A 20799-nucleotide genomic window follows, 5' to 3' on the forward strand; every position below is an offset into this window, starting at 1 on the left:
TTGTGTACCTGTACTGGGGGTGTTCGGGGTTTACATGTACTGGGGGGCGTATGGGGTGTGTGTGCACGTGTACCGGTGATATGGGGCTGACCTGGTGTGTGTGTACCTGTACGGGGGGGCTATGGGGTGTGTGTATCTGTACTGGCTGTGTGTGTGTATGTGTACTAGGGTGTGCCTGGTGTATGTGTGTGCTGCTCTGGATGTGGGGAGCTGGTCTGTTCCTGGCCACAGGGGTGCGTGGGGCTGGGGCAGATGTTGGGCCAGTGCAGTATCTGAGCTGTCTGTGTGTGGGGGGGACCGGGAGTACTGGTGAGACTGTAACCGGAGGCAGAGGGGTCTGTGCCTGGTTTTCAAGATTAGTTTAAATCCCCCCACCCTCTCCTGGTAGCCACAGACTAGAGATAATCCTGTCACCTGTGCAGTGATGTCTGCTTTCAGGGCTTGCTCCCCATTGAAGGGGGTGCTTTGAAATCATGTAACTTAAAAACCAAGTCTGCATGTTAGGCTATAAAGCTCACAACAGCTGTTGTTGTAGTTCTTAAACTCTTATCTTCATTGTGCTTTGCTTACCTGCCAGGGTCTGGGTGGGTCACTGAGTGGGTCTGAAGAAAACAGGACCAGACATATACTGGTGCCCCCTTGCAGGTGCTCTTGCAACCCTATCTTCTCTAATGCTCTACAGCAGTAATGTGTTTCCTGGTCACTTGGAATGATCTGTGAAATGAAGATGGGCTTCTCTTCTTCTGCTAGGCCCCTTGCTAATGAAAGACGTGTGGCCTGCGAGCCATCACACATGGTTTGGGGTCTGATAGGTAAGGGAAATATAGCTTCCCCCACCTGTACTCTCTGCTCTGTGCATGGATCCTGGGAGTGAGGGAGAATACGCTTCTCTGTCTCCACTTGTCTCTGTTCCCTGCATGGTCTCTGGTTCAGGGAGACAGTAGCAACCACATCTTTCTCTCCAAGGCCTACCTTCATTACTATTAGGCCTTGTCTAGGTGGGGTTTTAGCCACTGGTGCAGACCACTACTGTAGACACAGCTTACACTAGAGCAGCACAGGTGTGAAACTGGGGTAAACAGCAGTGCAAATTGTGTCTGTGCTAGTGGTTTGCATCAGTGCAGCAACATTAGTAGCTAAAATCCAAATGTAGACAAGGCCTTTGAGTGGGAGGCACCAGCATACTTGTTACAATCCAGAATGATGGTGTGCCTGTGCAAAGAAAGATTAGAAAGTGAAATTGACAACTTTTGTAGAAATTAAACAAAGCCCTGTTGAAAGTAAACAAATGGAAAAAAGACATCTCTTCATTTTATTATTATCTTAAATGTTACACAAGGCATGTAGTTAAAGAAAATTCAGACAGAATTGTGATTATTTTTATTTTAGTTTTCATGTAATGGGATCCATATGAGCAGGTCCTTGCAGTGATGTAGAGCTGCATTGGCTTCAGTGGCTCTGTTTGGGTGCAAGGGTTGACCCATGTGGATCCAGTTACAAACTAGTGTCCCCCCTAATCCTGTAACTCATATGTTGAAGATAAAAAAATGTAGGTTATTTGTATGTTTGTGTTAAAAATCTAACATATCTACATGTTTTTTTTTTTAATTCATTTTCTTGAGCTTATATGTTCAAATTCCATTTCCCCTAACCTAGGGTATGGCTATGTTTTGAGCTGGGGGTGTACTTCCAAAGTGGAGGAAACATACGCACGCTAGCTTGATGTGAGCTAGCAAACTAAAAATAGTTAGGTTAGCTAGTCCTGCCCATTCACGGCACAGTGGCTACACTCTATTTTTAGTGTGCTAGTGTGATCAGAACTAGTGAGCTGGGAATTGTGTCCTCAGTTCAAAGTGTGAACATGCTACAATTTTTTTTTTTAAACCTTTTCAAAACCTAATATTGCTAGTTAAATCCTTCCTTAATTTTTTATCTGGTCTTATGCGTAGGACACTGAAACAGGGCTTAAGATGCAGGGTTGATTCCCTGCTGCATCACAGCTGCTTTGTGTGACCATGGGCAACTTTCACAGTTTGTCTCATTTGCCTGTGTGTGTGCATGTGTTTAAATACTGCTGTTTGGGAACTTATCTAAGGTAGAGCTGGACAAATAACAGATTGTTTGGTTTGATGGTGGTTCTGAAAAACTGTGAAACAATCATTTTGGGTCAAACAAAGCGTTTCATTTTGATTTTTTGAGCATTTTTAAACGGTTTTGAATTTTTAAGATAAAATTGAGGGAGATTTAGAAAAAGTCATTGAACTAAAAAAATCAAAACATTTAGAAAATGTCAAAACAAAATGTTTTGGGTTTTTTTTTTTTGCATGTTCTTTGTTTTTTTCACTAAATGAACAATTTGGCAAAACTAACTCAAATTCACAAAATGTATTATTGTCAGCAAATCTGCATTTTTCTCTAGAAATATGTTTCAGACAGAAAACTTAGCCAAGCTGTGCATCTAAGGATATGTATACACTTCAAATGCTACAGCAGTGCAGCTGCGCCACTGTAGTACTTCAGGATGGGTTTTCCCGTCGGCGTAGGTAATCCACCTCCCAAGAGGTGGTAACATGGTCACACTCAGTGAATAGCCCTTTATCAGTGGAGTGTTCTTGACTATGGATACACTTACTGGAGCAAAGCAGAATGAGCCCGAACTAGACATTTCAGAGCACGGTGTAGACATCATCTCACAATAACAAAGGCAAAAGAACAAGTTAATTTAATACAGAAATTCTTCCACGTAAAAGGGGGCGAACCTAAGACTGGGAGAGCAGGATCGTCTATATAGAAAATTTAATGTGACTTTCTTATTTATTGAAGTAATAGGTTTACCAGAAATGCATGAAGTTTTGGTGATGCTTAAAGGAACATGGCAATTTAAATCACACTTCTGCCTGAAGTTTTTACTTACTAATATTACAAGTAGCATCAAAAATTAAGCTCTTTGGGGCAGGGACCATTTCTTTGTTCTGTTTGTACAGCACCTCACACAATGAGATCCTGATCCATAACTAGGGCTCCTAGGTGCTATGGTAATATAAATATTTAATAACAGATTACAGGAAAATATTTTTCTTCACATTAACTTTGTACTTTCCACAGCATTTTGAGTATAGTCAATGTCACTGTTTTACCTGTATGTTTGTGGGCCTTTCACATGGCAACAGGAAAGAGGAAAAACTTTAGTTTACCCACTCGCCAAAAAATAAATAAATTGTAAACCCACAAACGTTGACTGGGGGGCTTAGGGGCAAGTGTAGTAGCAGAAACTATTCTTAACAGACTTCTTACAATTGATTTAAGCCTGCCCAACCATCCCATTCTGTTTAAAATGATTACGCACATAGTTACTTGTATCTTTGGTTAGCAATATTTTTACATAAATACTTTTTAATCTGTGGAAAGAGCACTGCTTTGAGAGGAATGATGGTATTATTGTAAAGCCCTATACTGGGAACCACATCTGGGTTCTGTACTTGGATCTGTTGCAGATTTGTTGTGTGACCTTGGGCACATCGTTTATGGTATTTTTTTTTCTTCTTCTGGAACTGGCAAGCACCCATAAAACTAATTTATCTCTTTGTGCTTCACTGTCACATACATGGAATGAACTTCCATATTTTGTTAATAGTGGGAAGATAAATTCATTAATGTGTGGCAGGTGCTCAGAGTCTACAGTGAGGAGCAACATAGAAAAACCTATAAATATTGGCATTTAAAATAGTTGGTTGGAAACTGGCAGAATAATCAGATCTTCATATTTTACTAGAATATATTCTAAAAAATCATGATGTGCTACCTTTTTCTGAACAAAATTCTTATTTTTTAGATTATCCTTTTAATCAAAACTTCTTATTTCTGTTTATAATATAGGCTATCGCAATAGCTTGAATTTCATGATCCAGTGAACAGTTAAAATAACTTTCTGAACAATTCCTATGCTGCGCAGCTGCAGTTTGCTAAACAGAATAAGTCTTTATATTTGTATTGAAAAGCCTTTTGTAACTGTTTTTTTACAATACAACCAGCTAGAATACACTTTAAAAAAACAACAAAAACAAAACCAAAAATCTGTACTTAGAACTTTTGCTTGTCTTTTACCAATTTAAAATAATTGACCATTGTATACTAGAAAGGGGTGGCTCAAATTAGCTTCAGGAAAATTTACCAAACGTATTCCATGGTATTCCAACTCATGGCATAGGTAAAAATAAAGGGAATTGCTAACAGACTCTGAAAGTTTTTTATTTTTTGCGTAACTTAATTGGTGTACTGCTCTTAAACACTTGCCCTGTTAATGGCTCTGTATGGCATCTTGACTCAACAGAGCAAATGTGACTCTGTCACATGTGGGATTGAATACAGTTGGGTGCTCCTTTACCAGACACTGTCTCTTCAGTGTTTGGAAAAACGTTCCTATGTCTGTGTGGATGTATTTATTTATAGATTCTGTGGAACATCAGTTTCCAAATCGCATAATCTCCTGGATTTTTGTGTGTGTAAATGGCAGTGGTTGCAACACGTGTCCTTGTCAGTGGGAGGCCTTAGTCAAATGTATGTTTTTTTCATATTTTAAAACCAAACAAAATAACTTTTTATGGATCAAGTGAAACACTTTCCTTCCTATCTTTTCTCATGACTGAGGGGCAAATTGTGCACAGTTTTATATCCCTTAGTTACTACTTTGTTTGTTGTTACTTTTGTTAATTGAGTTTTCAGATGTAACTGGCAACCAAAATATAAGATCGCAAAAGAAAGTGATTGTGAACAGGTTATTCATCTAGATGTATAGCACTGACTGTATTGTAAAATAAAATATTTTATTTTGCAGCTATCTGTACTTTAACTTATTAACACTGATTGAGTGACTTTTTTATTGATGGTTTGGTTTATGGGGACATGACAATTTTTGGTGTAAGTATGACAGAATTCATTATCCTGTATGGCTGGATATTTGATGGATAATGAATTCTGTCATACTTACACCAAAAATGGTCAAGCATTACATTAATGAAACATAATCTCTTTATGTACCATGATTATTGTCGCCTGTGTTGATTAACATTTCTTCCCCATTTTTATCTCCTTTTGGCCCAGTATTTAGCTCAGAAGGTATTTTGTTACTGTCTCTCTCAAGATGTAGCATTTAAATGCTCCTTTGATCTTGTGTGCACCTTAAATCCATCTAAGGGTCAAAGTGGCTGGATTCTGGTTTTCCATGTCAGCTGCATCTGGCTGGCGGTGTTGGATTGAGTTAAACTCTCTGTTCTTAAAGTGACACCATGCTGCACTTTCTTGTGTAGCAGTTTCACCAGAATTCATACTGTATCAAATATGAATTACTGACTGGCTTTAATCTGTCACGTTCATCCCCTTTCTAAACATAATTTTTGAAAAAATAAATATGCCAGCAGCTATATTCTGGAAGCTTTTCACACATCTGTGTGTGACAGACGACCTGGAGATTTATGCTTGCTGCTTTTGTGAGAAATGTGCGTGTAAGCTCCAGCATAACATTTTAGCATCAATTCTCTTCATCTGCTTTAACTCTGAGAGTGGAATGGCCTGTACGTAGGAGGAAACCTCCACTCATATAACTACAATTCTAACTTTTTTTTTAGACCCCACATCATGGCAAGATATTCTCAAGAATTGCATAGTTTTTCGCCTGTTCTAGCAGTTACTTGGTAAGCTAGACAAAGGTAACTTTTTCTCCCTTTGCATTCCCAGGAGTGCAGGTTGGTGTAGTCAATCTTGAACTAGTTGCCTCTTCCTTCCATTGCTCTCCTCATCGTGTGAAGTCCCTTGCTCCATAATAATCATTACAGTAATGCATAGAGGCCCCAACTGAGATAGGAGCTCCGTTGTGCTGTGCATTGCACGTGCACAGAGTACAATAGATCTTGCATTGGAGAGTTTACAAACTTAAATAAAGACAAAAGGCGGGGAGAAAAAATATTCCCATTTTAGAGTTGAGGAATTGAGGTAGAGAGATTGACTTGCATTACCTCACATAGGAGGTCTGTGGAAGAGGTTGGGAATTGAGCCCAGATTCCTGAGCTCCATTCCAGTGTCTTAACCACTACTCTTTTTGAGATTATGCTTTCCCTTTGCTCTTCACGTGAAAGTACAGTATTAGCTCCTTATAGAACTTGGTTTCATCAGTATAGGCCTGATTCAAAGCCCATTGGAGTTAATGGAAAGCTTTTGAAAACGTGGAGTTAAGGTTGCAACCACACAATGGTGCTCTCTTTTCCTTGTGCCCTTCTTGAACGTGAGAGTTCAAACCCTTGAATTCACATTTGGGAGGAAGAAACCAGGGAATGCACACTTAAAGTTACCACAGAAGATATCAGGGCCAGGGATCATCCATTGATGTTGAAAGGCAATGAATTAAAACAGGTAAAAGAAAGTGAATATTTACAAAAAAGGATAATAACTGGTGGAATTCACTGTTACAGGGTATGTACACCAATGGCTTAGTAAGATTTAAACACTTTTAAACATTTAATGGATTACCAGGGATCTAGATCTTCATGTTTCAGGATATAAACTTTCCACTAACTTTCTGGGACTAGAGAAACATCTTTCTGGGCAGGTTATTTTATTATGTAGTTTCTTGTTCCTTCCTCTAAAGCAGTGGTTTTCAACCTGTGGTCAGCAGACCCCTGGAGGTCTGCAGACTATGTCTAAGACTTCCAAAGAGGTCTGCACCTCCATTTGAAAATTTTTAGGGGTGCACAAATGAAAAAAGGTTGAAAGCCACTGCTCTAAAACATCTGGTGCTGGACACAGTTGGTCTGAGTCAGTATGTTGATTCCTAATTCCTATGTTCCTAAATGATCTTATGCATCTTTTGTGTATATAGTAATAGTGTATGTGGTTAGGATGACTTAGACTGCTTTTGGTCTGAGAGTTGTTACTTAGAGTTCCATGGAAACTAAATCAGTATATGACCTGTACTCAGTAATGATTGCTGTTTGTTATGTTGAAAGGATAGTGAGAGGTGTGTCACTTAAGACTTATGAAGGCTTCTACACTGTGCTGACTAAAATTTATATTTTCCACGATGCACAAGGTTGTTGTGGTTTTTTTTTTAGTCCTCATGATGAACTGGAATGCAGAATTATTTTAACTCTGCTAAGTACATGCTTGGCATATCTTAAAATAAGGCTCTTGATTTCTGGGGAGGGCAGGGTTTTACAGGAATAGAGAGTTCACTTTATATAACTTAAAAAATTAGTATGGGCCTTTTGGATTTTTCTAACGCTTAATAATGAGTCCCCTCTACTCAAAGCTTTGGTGTGTCATGACGGTTAAGTTTTCTTATTGCAGAAATATATTACAGTATTATGTCAACTCTTCAATGTTAGATTTTAAATGAACATGACTTGAATAATAAACTTCATGAGAGATTTTCTTGTCTAACCAATATTTCCCCACCCTATTTATAACCCTCCTTTACTCACTGCAGTTATACTTTATTTCAGAGAAATGGCAGAAGAAAGTATCTTCCAGAGTCTCCTGAAAATCTTGACTAAAGCCTCATGTGAAATGGAATTGGCCTGCAAGGATTCCATGGAACTGATAACTCTAGACACATGTCTGCTGCTTATAGCAGAATGTTTCAGATGTCTACGGAATGCCTGTGTTCGGTGTGCCAAGAATCAAGATGTTCTAAGGTATAGTTATGATCCTTATTAACATATACAAATTTTAGAGAGTTTAAATTGTTTTGGTGCTTTATCTTTTATTTTACCCTGTTGTGTTCTTATTTGACTTGTAAGTATTTTAACTGATATTTCCCCCTTAACAGAATTCTTTAAGAAAATATTTAGATTAAAATAATTATAAAAATTCATATGTCAGAGTTAAGGTTGCTGGATTGTGATGAAAATATTCATTTCTTTATCGTCTGAATAATGGAAGTTGATTATGTGATCAGTATAATATTTATGATAACTTTAATTTTTTAGCTTCTAAGTGGATTGGTTTTGTAAATGATATGATAGGGAATATATTCTTAGAAGTCAGCAACTATAGCTGACTTTTGAAATGAAGGATGATTTAACGTTTTTTTTAATACATGTAGGTTTACATCTTGCGTATGACAAAATACATTCAATATTTGTGTGTGCTATCTGGAATAAATTGTACACTTCCACAAATGTGGACTGTTAGTGTAATATTAATGGATGTGAAGATCTGGATTCTGCCCTCAATTATGTAGTCTCATCTCCATTTATTTCCGGTTGCATGGGTGTATTTCAAGCAGAATTTAGTTTTAATTTCTTAGATTGGCAGTCATCCACTCTGGATTTGCAAAAAACAGTAAAAATAAATGTTAAAGAGCCAGTAATACTTTGCTCTTACAGTACTTCTCATTTTCAAAATGCTGTTAAAAATTTAGCTAGTTAAACCGTAAAAGCTAGCCAGAAAATAGCTATATCAAGGTTGCTGGATTATGTGAAACTGGTGTTCAAAATCTCAAAAATTACTCTTTCTGGGACTTGTCAAACCTGACTTTACTGAATTGCTGAGATATAGTATTCTATACGAGATGGCAATTGTCCTATATTGGGGCAGAATAGATGAAGTTAAATAACAGAGCTCCATAAATACTGTGATAGTGTTCAGATGAGGATGTTGTGTTTGATAATTTTTTTTTTTAAAGACTTGCATAACTGAAAAAGGCTGTGAATGGAATTTCCTGGTAATAGCAATAAATGATTGTTTAAATATGTTCTATATTGCTGCTTCCTCATTTTAAATGTTTCAGGCTGTAGTGTTTACTTAGAATCCAAAATGAGGGTTATATAATATTTTGTGGTTGCATCCTATGACAGCAAACTATTCAGACATTCTCAAACTACTGTAGTCTTCTTTTCGCTCAACAAAATGTTTGAAGGGTTGTTGCCTTATTTCCCACCACAACCATTAAGCACAAATGCATCTAAAATTCTGAAACATAAAAATTTAGGTGAAATTATTAGTCATGTTTGTAAATATTTTCCAGATTCTTAGAGTTAAATCTTCGATATTTATTTAAAGTAATTTAAAAAGTTTTAGAGTATTTAAAAATGAAGATTTATAAGTTTTACAAAAAACATACCATTTAACACACAATTTCCATAATTACAGTCTATTTGCTAGGGGCCTGGATAAATGAATATAGTGCACAGATGAACTATTAGTCCTGGAGGAATTGTGCGCCATTGCGCATGCGCAGAATTCATGTGCTGCATATATATATATTTATTTTTTGGTGTGCAGAAAATAGCTTCTGCTGGAAAGTTGCTGCAGTTCTGCCTTTTGCCCACCAGAGGGCGCTGTGGTGCTAGAACAGAGCAGCTGCTCCTGGCTAGCCCCAGCTACGATAGAGAAGAGAGAGAGCCTGCAGTGCCTTCTTCACAGTGCCTGTCAGGCCAGGTCGGGAGACAGATAGCATGGGGATGCTGGAGGGTCATAGATTGTCCTCCCCCACTAGCCCTTATGAGCCCGAATGGGGTGGGGGCTGAATGGGATTGGAGGTGCAGGGCCACATGGGGGAGGGAGATGCAGGGTGACATGGAGACAGGAAAGGGGGTGTAGGGCCACGTGGGGGTGGCTGAATGGGGGCATAGAGACACATGGGGACAGGGTGAAGGGACACATGAAGATGAGGGGAGGGGGCTGGCTGAGGGAGTGTAAGGATACCGGCACAGGGAGGGGGTGCAGGGCTACATGAGGTAAGGTGGATGGCTGAGAGGGGGGCACAGAGACACTGGGACAGAGGGGAGGGGCACATGGAGATTAGGGGAAGGGACTGGATGAGGGGATACAGGGACACATGAACACGGGAAGGGGGTGCAGGGCTACGTGGGGGAAGGGATGACTGAGTGGGGCACAGAGACACATGGGGACAGAGGGGAGGGAGTGCAAGGACACATGGAGATGGGGGAGGGGGCTGGCTAAGGGGGTGTAGGGCTACAGGGGGACAGGGGAAGGGTGTCAGGACATATGGGGATGGGAGGGAGTGGGTGTCTGGGATGGAGGGACACATGGACAAGGCGTGCAGGGACACATGGGGACAGGGGCAGATGTGTCTGACTGAATGGGAGAGGCTAGGGGTCAGGCAGGGTCTGAATGGGGGAAGCTCCCTAAAAATCCCTCCCTCACCCCCCCCAAAAAACCCCTGTTCCATACTTTTCCCACCCATACCCAACAACCCTCCAAGTTTACAGCCAGGCTTCGTCCCAGCAATTACTTTCCTCTCCCTCAGCTCCTCTGTTACCCCGACTGTCCCAAGCCTTTGCAATGCTTCTGAGGGGTGCGGGAAATATAGTTCTGTATTGTAGTTTAAATTAATTATTACTCAAAGTTCTGTATTAATATGCCTAGTAAGAATCTGATTGTCAAAAAAACATTTCCTGAATCTTTTTTGTTGTTTGTATTGTTACATACATACTTGCTGACAGGTATTTTGAAACGAATTACCAAAATAATTGAAACTGGTGTGATTATATGGTGTTATTTTGACAAAATATGCAGAATTTTAAAATATTGTATGTAGATTTTAAATTTTTTGGCGCAGAATTCCCCCAGGAGTAAAGTACACCTCTACCTCGATATAACGCTGTCCTTGGGAGCCAAAAAATCTTACCGTGTTATAGGTGAAACCACGTTATATTGAACTTGCTTTGATCCACCTGATTACGCAGCCCCGCCCCCCCGGAGCACTGCTTTACCGCATTGTATCCCAATTCGTGTTATATTGGGTTGCGTTACATTGAGGTAGCGGTGTAAACATAAGAAGCACACAGTTGTGTGATGGCATATTTTAAAAGCGAGGAAAGTGGTAGTATATATTTTCTGTAAATTTACTATGAGTTATAGAAATGCAGTTTGGGAGTCCAAACTCAAAGTTGTGTTTTTAAAAAAATGTTTTTACAATGAATTTCAGTACAGGTTGAAGATGTCAGTTAGCACCACTTAGAAATGAAGTATTCCCTGTATCCCTGGAACAAGAATAGCAATGACCGTGCAAGTTTCTTCTTGTCAGCATACCTCAACCGAGATTGGGAAAAGCTACCTCTTTTTCATCCTTCACAAAACAGGGTGAAAAACACTGAAAAACTCAATCATTTCAAGTCAATCTGAAAAAATGGGGTTGATTCCAAATGAAATTTTGTTGAGTCCTTGATTTGACAACAAAAATTTAAAAATGGGTTTGGTTTAAATTGAACTGGATATTTTTTGTTGGCTCTTCCTCCCTTGAACCAAAAAATCCATTATTTGTTCAGTTCTACTCAAAATGCTGCCAGGGCTGATGGTGTCTCCTATGATGTGTACACCTAAGAGGACCATTGACTAGCTATGAAGTTATGTTTAGTGTCCGTGTAAGAGTTAATTATTGAGTCTGTTATTCAGCGAGTAAGAAAAAAGATGTTGCCTCCAATGGTTGCATCTCTGTGCCAGACTGATGATAGCCTCAGCAGCCAATTAATGCGAGTTGATGCATTTTGACAAGAAACTGAATTCTAATAGCCAAACTTGCTGTAGCTAGGCTGCAAAAGGTGCCTTTACACATGTATAGTAGGGATTATTCGTCGAGGTCTATTTTGGCTTTGCCACAATCCCCATGTACACGGGCAGCGTGCGTAGCCTTTTGCTCCTTAAATATCCTGGGAGACACTTGGGATGGGCCACAGTATGGCCCATAGTGATTTTTTAAATTGCCATAAAGGCACAGTTTGTTCAGGATTAAATGTTCAGGAATTGTGGATGGAGGGAAAATGATCAGTGGAATTTAGAAATTTAAACCTTTTTGATGGTATTTAAAATCAGGCTAATACTTAACTAAGGATTTTCAGGAAGGAATTCTAAGGGTTTGAAACAAATAAGAGCCTTGGATGAAAGTATCTGGAGGCTGTCACTTCATTCTTCCTAAGTCATTTTGTTCACTTGGCTCACTGCAAAGAAACTCATGTTTCATACATGTGGACTCCTCTTTGCTTTAAAGCCTAGTTAAAAGGGGCCCAAGTTGTCACTGAAAACATATGCAGAAATGACAACATTTAAAAAACAATATTCAGCTTGGGGCTAAATTTACAGATTCTTAAATATTCCTGTTTGCACTGCTCACTGGAGAGAGTGGTGTGCTCCATGAGAGGTGGAGAGCTTACTGGCACAAGTTCTCTGCCTCCAGGATAACTTTTGATTATGGAACTGTTTGAATACTTTGACTCTAATTGTCTTTTCTGGCAAGCTCTGAGCTGGTGGTCTTCCATTCCTCCCTCTGAACTAGAGTTAGGATCCATGACCACCTGGAATTTTCCTTGCCCTTATTCCATGGTTTTGAATATTTCCTAATGAATTAACCCCTTGGTTCTTAATTTGATTTGAGCCATTTTTGTCTGGTATTTTAAAACCCTGATAGTTAATGGTAGTGCATAATATACTGGGGCATTGATGGCATATTTCATAACTACTTAAACTATCTGAAGTTTTACTTTATGAAAATATATCCATTTAATTATAGAAATGCCCAACTAAATTTTAACAAATTTGGATTTTTGAAGCTCAAAGAGGGAAAAGACTGAATCTGGTTTCAGTAAGCATCATTTTATGTGACACATTATGATAAGTAAGCTGTTCTGATGGTAATGCTTTATGGTACTATTCAGAGCATTGAGGTGTACAAGTGGTGGACTGCTAAGGTAGTTGTCCCTGGTGGTTCAGAAGGGAAGGGGTACACCGTCAGATGAGCTTTTACTGCTTTCCTTGTAGCCAATGGTGTATAGTATAGCCGGGTTTGTTTTTAAGGGGGGAGTTGAGGACACAATGGGCTGGTCAGTCTCGTTCAGGAATGACCTTTGGGTTGGGACCTATGAGTAGAATGAGAAAAGATATAATATAGCATATGACTATACAAAAACATTAATGGTACATATTCAATATTTAAAGGTGAATTACAACAAAAATGATAGTGCAAGCAATTCATTCTTTAAAGATAAAATGTGAATTTATACGGTGCCTTTTCTTTGAACTGCATCTAGCCCAATGGTGTCCTGCTCCATAATTATTAGGGATCCGAGGTGCTACAAATAGTAATCCTAGGTAATACAAATAACAACTCCCTATTGTTTTAGTGGTAGTGCAGTGACTATAGACAAATGAAGTAGCTATTGTGCATTGAAACCAGTTCACACACAGCCTGTGATATCCTTAGAACTTATTGAATGAGGAAGTGTCAGCCATCGAACTGGGGTTATCCCTTAATGTGTTTGGAAAGTAATACAAATCTCTAATATCCACCTGGAGAGGTTCCAGGGATTAACAGAACAGACTGATCTGAAAGACAGCATCTCTAACAATACTGAGCCCCACTCCATTCCAAATATGCACCTGCTGCACTGACATCTACCCAGCATGCATTGGGTGGGTATAAAAACCCAAATCCTTGTGAGGGACATGAAACTGCAAACTTTTAGCTCAGAACTGAAAGTGTGGTTATGCTAACAGTCTGAAATGCAAAGTTAACGTTTTGTTTACAAGTGTCAGAGACCCATGTCCTCCCCAATATGACTTTGTCTGTGGTGCTTGATTCTGCATCCACTGAAGTCAGGTGAGAGGCTTCAGTGAGATTAGGATCAATCTGTGATGTTTTGTGATGTAACTCCATACAGCTTTTTCTTTTTCTTTTCCCTTAGGAGGTTTAAAATTAAACTCCCTCTTTCTTTTAACCATATAATAGGAATCTGGGTCTGATTGAAGTGTCTGTCCAATTGATCCAGTTGCTTCATGAATTAGAAGTTGAACAGGAATCGTTATTGGCTGGTAAGAGAGTATGCATTTTGGGTAATGTGTAACCTACACTATTTTGAAAATTATTATATTTTATTGCTTGGTGGCAATTTTATAAATTGTAGCATTATGTCCTGAAATCAACTTTTGACGTTTTTCTATAAATAAGCTAAATAGTTCTTCATTTGGTACTTGGCATGCTAACCTTCTTTCCTAATTTGTATTTTTTTTTAAATTGGTGGACTAAGAATAGTTTGTGTCTCATGCGTATATACAATATAATATAGCTGGTGCTTTAAAAGTCACCTGAAGGAGTAAGGCACCGAAATCTGACTTTTCAATGGGAATTTGGTGTCTTAACTCCTTGGTGTCACCTGGAAAATACCAGCCCTAAACCCTTCACATATACACTGTTTTACTAGGCCCATAATATTTGTCCTCCATTGTTCCCTGGAGATTGTAAAGGGGAAGATATATGGAAACTTCAGTAAAATTATCAGGATATTTAAACTGGCAAAAATGAAAAATGCCTATGATGCCTCCACTCTAAATATCTTTTGCTGTCTTATTGTCTTTCGCTTGATTTGCTGTCATGCAGAAATGAGTATATATTCATTTTTCTTTCTCTGACATTCTAGAAAGAATTTGTTTCTTGGATTCAGATAAATTATATGGCTGTGGCCTCTCTTTACATAGTTGTACCACTCTCTCTGGCCAGTCAGGACAGTATGTGCCAATAGCTGAACAATCGATTCAAGACCCATTCTTCCCTTAAACTGGACATATAGAGAAGTATGCTGTTCAGAGAGAAGAAACTCTCTGTTGGCCCAATGATCCGCACTGCTTTATGTCAGCTGCACTTGCACACCACCACCACCACTTTTACACCCCTCCTCCCCCGCTCAATTCACATTAAGTAAACTTCAGTAACTTGTCTTCTCCTGCTTTTCTGTGTATATATGAGTAGGGCCACCAACTCTGCCATTCATGGTGGTGAGGAAGGCTGGGAGAGAAAATATTTGGTTCCCAGTCTGCTTCATTGTCTCCTTCTTCCCTTTGGAGGGATGGGTAGTCTTCTTGCCTCCTGTGATTGCTGTTCCTCTCTCCTCTTGTGGAGGGAGAGGAATTGGTGCCACCAGTGGCTTCTCTTCAAACACCTGCATCAGGTTGGAAAGGAGCAGTGGACCCCAGGAGACCTTTCCCACAGTACTGTTATGATGTAAGGTCAAGACAAATTATTTCAGTTCCCTGTTGGTGATTCCTTGCCCACTTCCACCACTGTTCTATCCCTTGTTGGGCTAGGGAAAGGTTAGTGAGACTCGCAGGGATTCTGTGTGGAGGGAGCAGTACCAGAGCCCCCATTCTTGTGTCAAGTAGAGGAGGAGCCAGGGAGGGGAGAACCCTCCACAGAATGTGGAAGGGAGGAGTTGGGAGAACGTGGGAGATGAACCTCCAACCATTTCATGGAGCGGGGAGAGAGGATTAGGACCAGAGGGAACACTCAGTTCCATACCCGACCACTTCACAGGCCATGGAGCGAAGAGCAGAACTGGGGGAAGGAGGAGTGGGACATGAAACAGTGGGAGCCGAAACCTTATAGGGCAGGACAGAGGCCCATAGACCCTATCCAAAGTAGTAGAGAACGATAGGACCAAAGGGTTGACCCCTGGGGAAGCACTTGCCACCTTTAACCCCTTCAGAGGAACAGGGAGAACAGTGTGCATAGAGAAGCAGAGAGGACCATCCTTTCCTACCCCTTAATAGGGTCATGAAAGGAGGGAGTCTTTTTTTTTGCCAACTTCTGCAGTGGCTGTGAGTGTTACTGCACTCATTGCAAAAAGTGTTGTGAACGCTGGGAGGACTCTCACTCTAGTGTGGCATGATGCTTGTTACTTCCAGGTATGTGCTGTGATGTTCATGTGCTACTCTGCTGCTGTTTGGATCACAAGAAACAGCAGTGAGACGTCGTCATCCAGAAAACTGACTTGGTGGAAAAATGAGGCTGAAATACTTAAATTTGTAAAACCATATTATTAAGCCCTTGAAATTTAGAGTAATAATCTACTTTATGGTTTATTAACCTTAATACACATATCAGCATATGGGTTTGCAGAATGAGGAGTTTAAATTTTAAATAAAATTGGAAAACTAACCCTGAGAGAGAGACTGCTAAATACTATATAACTAATATATAACACTATAACTAATCTGAAAACTGTGCTCTCTTGCTGTGCATGTGTGTATGTAAAAATGTGGTCAGAAGTTAAGTACTGTACTTGAATTAGCCCATGAAAGGATTTGTCCATGAAAATTAATGAGAGAGATGAGAAAAAGTGTCTCCTAACCCTTAGAACAATGGAGTTTTCCAGGTGGCTGGCTAAGTGAAAATTGAGGAATAACACAGAAGTAGAATGTGTTTACAAAACACAGCATTTATGGTTCTACTTAATGCTTGTGAAGAGAAGGGCTGTTAGACTGGGTGAAGCTTTTAGTTGGATTAAAACTAAACCTAAATCAGTTTACCATACTACTATATTTATGTTTTCTCCATCATTTTTATTACCACATTTACTAATTATCAAAGATATGTTTCTCCCCTCTGGGCTGTCTTGTCATATTTCATAACTGCAATGATATCCTGGGGCCAGATTTACAAAGGTATTTAAGGGCCTAAAGATGCAGATAGGTGCCTAGTGGGATGTTCAAAGGTTAGCAGATTAGACACCTAAATCCATTAAAATAAATTTTTGCAATTGAAAATCCTACCCAGGTGCCTCTCTGCATCTGTAAGGTGCCTAAATGCCTTTTGAAAATCTGACCCTATCTCCTTCAGAATCTTGATAAAATGTAAGCACAGAATCTAAGGGCCTGTCTACGCAAACACGCAGTTTGTGGCAAATGGAGATATGAATCTACTGTCTGTGTGGAGCCTACTGACTAGGACTAAAAGTTCCCTAGTGCACTTTGATATAACTTACTTTAGAATTGGAGTAAATTAAAGCACACTTGGGAACGTTTAGTGTGCCAGTAGGGTCCGCCAGGGTTATGATGGTGTGGTAGGCTAATGCACTCTAGATTTACAACTCAGCTTGCTGCAAACAAAGTGTTTGTGTAGATAAACCCTCAGACCTTGCAGGATGAAGAATTCGATTATAATTAATGCTTTTCTCTTGAGTTGATTCCACTATGAAAACACGCCTCAAACTGTATCATGTAACTTAAATGAATTTTAGGAACCGAAAAAGTCTGTTTTAAATAATCAGCCTTAAGATGTATGTTTTCGCTCCAATTTCATCCAGTGGTATCTATTTTAAGTCGTTCAGTGTGGTATGGCAATATTAGTAGGAAAGTTCAGAATGTACTATAATTTGTAATGGATAAAAAACACTGAAGTAATATATATATAGTATCCTTGGCAAATACTGTACCAATGTGGTTGCTTTGGGGGCAGGGAGGGAGTAGGGAGGAAAGTTTGTTTTAATGATGTATTAATGAATAAAGCAGCAAAAAGAGGAAATGCCGTGTTAAGTGCTGTGTGTTGTTAAACCCTGGTTAGATTAAATCCAGACTTGCTTTGCATCTTCTCAGCTATGTGAATATTAACATTTTTCCTTTTTTTAAGTGTGTGGTACTATTTACGTAGGGGCCATGGTGAGATTCCACAGGCATAATTTAGATGAAAGCATTGTCTTTTTCTGATGTATCACCAATTTTCCCTGTGAGTTGCCCAATATCCTGGACCTTTAAGGAACACTGTTTTCCAGTTTCTTTTCTTGAGTAGAAACAGCATAGCGATATTCTTCTGCATTTTAATCTACCCCTCACAACGAGCAGATAGATAGAACCAATGGAGAAAATAGCATCTGTCTAGTCACGCTCTTAGTTCTTAGCTGTGCATAATCACACAGATTATGAAGATAGCCTGGATAGTCTAGAAAAGCTCGGATGATCTCGAGTCTGTTTGTCAGAAAACTCATTCTCCAAAGACCCACGGCATCTTGTTTGCAACAGTTCTTAATATCTGGCAAATTCATACACACAGCTATTGGAGATGGTAAAGACCTATTGGGCTACCCAACCCCACTCATTATCTATCTGTCCCTCTAAGAATTTCTTAGCATCTTGTTCAGTCTAGTTTTTAAAAATGTATAGCTATTGAAGTGACTTTCGTGAGTTTCCTTTAGAGACCTTTCCACAGATTCCTAATTAAATGTTGCAAACTTTCCCCTTTAAGTTCATGCTGTTAGTTGCAGTTAGACTATACCCCAGTTCCTCTCCGCCTACATTTACTGAAGTGTGTAACAGAGTCCTAAAAGTTTGCTCTGCAGAACTTGGAGTAAGGCAGGGTCCCTGCTCTGGGGAGGCTAAACACTAAGAAGACAAACTCAGGGAATTTAAAAGCTAGATGAGCACAAGGTGTTGATGCACAGTTGTGCTACAGTGTTTGTGTTTGGCTTAGTTTGTTGCTTTAATGATCATAGCACTTCACCTGGTTGGATTTAAGGCTGATAGGTGTCACAGTTGAAATAGTTTAAAGTAGCAAATGCTAAGATGGCAGCTCCCATTGAAGGAGAGAACTGCAAATTAAATTGAGTCGAGATAATGAAACTCTGTCAGGGATTTTTCATTGAGTTAACTAAGGCTTTAATCACTGGAGTTGTCTGAGTAGATTGTATGGATGAGTCTCTCTTTCTGCAGTGCATGTGCTCTTGGTGCCCAAACTGGTAACTGTAGAGTAAGGTCACGGCTGCAGAAGTGCTGTCTCACAGATTGAACATCTTGAGTAAGGGCCCATAAGGAGTAAGGGCCCAAGGACGTGTCCAAAGAAAGAAGTTTTTTCCCCTGGTCTTGCCACCATAATCTTTGAAAACCATGCTCCAAGAGGTTCAAAAGTTGACTCCATGGAAGCAAAAGATTTAAGTCCAACACAGGGCAAGTTAAGTTAGAAAATTCATAGTAGACTTTTAACAGACAAAACAACAAAAAAACCCATCTCAACAACCTCTTTACTATTGTGGGTGCAAATCTGAGAGAACTGAATAGGACAACAGGCTGATCTAGCTGCCAGATTGTTGCTGGCACAGGGGGCCCGAGGGGGCAACAGCGGGGTTTGTTGCCCTGTGTGCTTCGCGCCAATGAACACACCAGGGTGGAGAAGCAGACAAAGTTTATTCAAGAGCTCTGAATTGGTACTAGGAGACCAGCATGTCTCAAAGCAAGCGCACTGAGACAAGCAGTTTTTCCCTTTTTATTTTTTTTTCCTTTCCTACCTCCACCCCTTCCTCCCTCTGCAGTAGTTACATTAAGCAGTAGCAATTACATTTAAGCAGCTAAGTCATCTTGGCCGCTATAAGTCTAGCTCGTTAGTAACTCTTCTTTGAACCGTTATCTTGTCCTTTTCCCTTTGATCGGTTATCTTGCCTTTCAGTCAGAAGCATGCAGGCCTTATTACTACCGCTTCCCAGCTGCTGGCCTGTGAGGTTAGTAAAGTTTAACATGCAGGGGCTTTGGTTCACTTTGGCCTAGAGCGGGGGGGCTTCATCGACTCTCGTGGTCTTCCACCCCCCCAAGTTACCCAGGGTGATGCCTAGTGACACCAACAACTCCCTCCTTTGAGAACACTCAAAAGGCACTGGCTTGAGTTTTCTCATAATTTGAGGACAAAATGTGATTTAAGGCCATGGTCTTAGGATCATTGATTAAAGGGAAAAAGGAGGTGTCTTGACTTCTAGAGGTGGTACATACTTTAACCATTAAACATTTCAGGCATGAGAAGAGAGCTAGGGTGAGGGAAACAAAGTACGAGACCAGTAAGCAGGAGGCGGACAAGACCACCTCCGAAGCCCTCTAGGCTAGGGAGCCAGCTCCAGAGGGTATCAAATAGAGTGAGTTCCTGTTCCTGGGCCTTCCACTGCTTGAAAGCCTGTTCGGCCGACAGGACGTGCTTGTTAATGTCCTGTGAGTTTTCCGGGACATAAGTACAACGTTCACTCCCAATAAGGGCGCACACCCCGTCCTGGGAGGCTAAAACATAATCTAGGGCCTGTCTGTTTTGCAGGGACAGCAACTGGAGCTGGTAAAGCTCCGAGTTAAGGCTTTTTTCTATGGCCAGGTTCTCATTGGCAAACTTGGTGAGAAACGCAGAGAGCCTACGATAAAATTGAGTCAGCTGTCCCACCCCATAGGGATGGGAGGAGGATCATACCAAACCTGTCTCTTTTAATGGGCTCTGGGGTGGCATACAAGGACTGATGGTATCTGGGGCGACCTGAGGGGGGGTTGGGCTAGGACGCGGAGGGGAGGAACAAGATAGCCTAAATAACAGCTTCTATGCCAGCCATGAGGAAGCCATTTGTAGGCACTATTACCACAGACCCAGAATGATTTGCCATAACTAACCTTTCCATTGTCACCTCTTCGGTCCTGTAGGGTAGCATGTGTGGAAAGAGTAAAAGACGCATTGCCGGTCTGCCAACCGGTGGCATTTAGTACAGGGACAGTGAGATTTATACCAGGACCAACGTAAAATCTACATGTACTATTGCCTGCAAACCAGGTATGGTTACTTGTACTGGTTTGCTGGATGCATATGAGGCCAGCGGGTGGAGAGTGTAAATGAATAGGCCGGGGCTTAAGAGTGCTATTATAGTGGGGATTCCAAGAGCCATTGTGCAGGTCATAAGGGGCCTCCATGGTGCAATTAGATCATAAACTTTTATTGTCAGAGGTGCTGTTTTTTGGTTACCATCCACCTTTGACAGAAGTCTGACCAATTTTGGGGACCAACTCTCCAGGGCAACCCAGCGGCATGATGTGGGATCTGGGCACAAATCCAGCAGTTAGAAGTTAAACTCTTGGGCAAAGCAAACCTTCAGGACCTCATACGTATTTGTTTCTAAGTTGATAGGGATTCCTCTCCATCCCGCATGTGCCTGGGGGGAAATGGGAGTCAATGAGAGGAGTGCCCCTATGGCAAAGAGTAACACAGTGGCAGACCCTGGACCTGATTCC

The 20799-nt window shown here is 40.4% G+C and overlaps 1 protein-coding gene across 1 annotated transcript in view; it reads left to right on the plus strand.

Annotated features, from left to right (window-relative positions):
* Positions 1-20799, plus strand: part of ATXN10 (ataxin 10) — a 186010-nt gene that overhangs the window by 698 nt on the left and 164513 nt on the right. Inside the window, 2 exon segments of the mRNA XM_034784150.1 lie at positions 7494-7685; positions 13739-13821. Coding sequence (XP_034640041.1) covers positions 7494-7685; positions 13739-13821 — 275 coding nt within the window.

This window comes from Trachemys scripta, chromosome 1 (genome assembly GCF_013100865.1).
Source record: "Trachemys scripta elegans isolate TJP31775 chromosome 1, CAS_Tse_1.0, whole genome shotgun sequence".
In the NCBI taxonomy this organism is placed as follows: Eukaryota; Metazoa; Chordata; order Testudines; family Emydidae; genus Trachemys; species Trachemys scripta.